At 41.3% G+C, this 2,500-nt stretch overlaps 1 protein-coding gene across 1 annotated transcript in view; it reads left to right on the forward strand.

Annotated features, from left to right (window-relative positions):
* LOC122263355 (hemocyanin F chain) overlaps nt 1-2,500 on the forward strand; it is a 20,123-nt gene that overhangs the window by 16,709 nt on the left and 914 nt on the right. Inside the window, exons 14-16 of the mRNA XM_086546904.1 lie at nt 1,057-1,272; nt 1,454-1,595; nt 2,027-2,107. Of these exons, the coding sequence (XP_086403030.1) occupies nt 1,057-1,272; nt 1,454-1,595; nt 2,027-2,107 (439 nt within the window). The remainder of the gene's footprint in view (nt 1-1,056; nt 1,273-1,453; nt 1,596-2,026; nt 2,108-2,500) is intronic.

Consider the following 2,500-nt stretch of genomic DNA (forward strand, 5'->3'; position numbering starts at 1 on the left):
GACATATTGCAATCAACCGTCTGGTAGCCGTCTGGTAGCTCTATGGTAGCGTGTCGACTTCACATCCCCGTGGTCGGCAGATCGAGTCCCGTCCAAGCTCGTGAGTTTCCACTGTCACCTGGCGGTTACTGACGTGGCTGGGCACTGCGTTGGGTAAGGTCCAAGCTCAGATCGAGTCAACACTCGTTGGCACATTCTCTCATGAGTCAGCACACGCTGACACAAGCGGGCTCGCCACAGTGCATACAAGCCCGGCGTAGCATCTGCTCCGCAAATCTGGCTTATCCTTATCCTTAACCGTCTGGTTAGTACAGCGGTAACGCGCCGGCCTTAAATCCCCTTGGTCGGCATATAGAGCCCTGTTAAAGCTCTTGATTTTCAACTGTCGCCTGGTGGTTACTGCCGTTGTTGGGTATCACGGTGGGTAAGAACCAAGCTTAGGTTGAGTCAAAACTTGTTAGCACACTTTTATGAGTCAGCACTCGCTGACATGGACAGGTAAGCCATAGTGCACATAAGCCGTAATCTGGCTTATCCTTAATCTTGTATTGCAAGCAGTAGACGTGATTGTAAGCCGGTGGACAAAAGAACAATGGTGAACAAAGATCTGAAACTGCATAAATTTGTGGATAAAGATCTAAAACTGTCTAAGAAATATTGCCGTATTGAAGACAAGAAAAGGGGCATCGATCACTATTTGGCCACTTCGCGTGTGATGTCATGGCGATTTGGATATGTGTCCATTAACAGAATGGAGAAATCATCTAATATTTCTGTGATATATTCTAGAATCATAAATCCTAGAATCCTGGTGCACATCTGTAAGATATCCTGGTATCCTGGTGCATCTCTGTAACAAATTCTTGAGTCCTGGTGCACAACTGCAGTATATCTTGGAATCATGTAGCAAATCTGTACCACTCCTTAGAACCATGATCAACATCTGTAATATTTCCTAGAATCAAAGAGCACATCTGTAATATATCTTAAAATACTGGTGTCATGAAACTCATCTTTTTTTAGATCATAGAACAGATGCCGCATTCTTTTCCACAGCTGAGCGGAAATATAACAGTGCTAAACGTCACTGTACAGGAAGAACACTGGATAGATGATTACGTCTCCCCCGAAAACCTCCTCCATACCTTCTTCACGCCCAAAACTTTCAACAGTTCGAGTGGAATCGACTTCCGTTTAAAGCGGGATGATAACATTACTGTTCACATCAAATCAAATTTTCTTGAACATCCTGATTTCTCCTACACGATCACGGTTAGTTTTTCTTTTCACCTTATGTTCTCTTTTCTCTCTCTCTCTCTCAGTCCGTGAGGCGCATTGTAGGCTTGAGTTCCTGCGTGCATGTTTCTGTGTATATAAGTACATTCATTTAGTGTGAATGTTTGCCGTCCTCACCTTTAAAACCTATTGAACCTTTCCCAACCACGCCAAACAGGTCAATAACCCGACGAGTGACTTTAAGCGAATGAAATTGCGAATTTTCCTTGCGCCAAAGTTTGACGAAGAGGGAGTGAAGATGAACTATGCCTCGCTGCTTCGCTACTGGACTGAGGTGGACGTGTTCGAAACGGATCCAAGTGAGTCGGGTTTGATGTCAATGCAACAGACTGTGGCACTGGGTTTAGCATTATATATAGATCAAGGGAAATTAAGGGGAGTTTTTGCAATATTTCATAAATATGCACAGTAATATATGGACGGCAAAGTATCAACCGATGGTATGTAGCAAAACTGTAGCAGAGAAGATTGTAATATTTTATGCTAAACGATTAAACTTTTGTTATTCAATCATTATCATAATTACTCTTATTGTCAGCAATATCAATGCTAATATTCTCTCATCTTTCATAAAACCTCCACAATAGATATTCTTTATTCTTATTCTTTCTTTTTTAAGTCATTACCAATGTTATTGTTAATACCATTATGAAAAATAGTATTTTATAAATAACTTTTACTTAATCGTAGTTTTTGCTATTTAACTTCAGCCATGTTTTCCGCGTTTCAGTTGCACCTGGCATCGCTTACATCACAAGACACTCGAACGAGAGCAGCATCCTCTCGACCTCTCACGAAGGAGACAAAAAGAGTGCGTGTTAATGGTGTTTATGTTGTTCACGGAAGGTAGTCTGGAATGTAGGGGCGTGGCAGTCAAAGGTATTCAGCTCTTTTGAGGGTCAACGTAAAAGGGGAAGCAACTTTGTATGAATTACCTGTCAATCAAAGTTGACCCGACCTGACTCGGTGATTGCCTCGCTAGCTAGAGTGTGATATTCATGTATTCTTTGTAATTGATGTAATCATATATTTTATATCATATACAAACATACTATATAACCCTCATAGTGTGTGCGTGCGTGTAAGTATGTGCGAATCACCGATTAAAACAAAAAACACCTAGGACATTCAAAACTAAGGTAATATGAGCTGTGCAATGGAAATGAAAGTCAGTCATACTACTAGTCTCTTACTATTGGTGTTC

The sequence above is a fragment of the Penaeus japonicus genome, unplaced genomic scaffold, assembly GCF_977035675.1.
Source record: "Penaeus japonicus unplaced genomic scaffold, GWHDUDI00000001_assembly GWHDUDI00000018, whole genome shotgun sequence".
Lineage (NCBI taxonomy): Eukaryota > Metazoa > Arthropoda > Malacostraca > Decapoda > Penaeidae > Penaeus > Penaeus japonicus.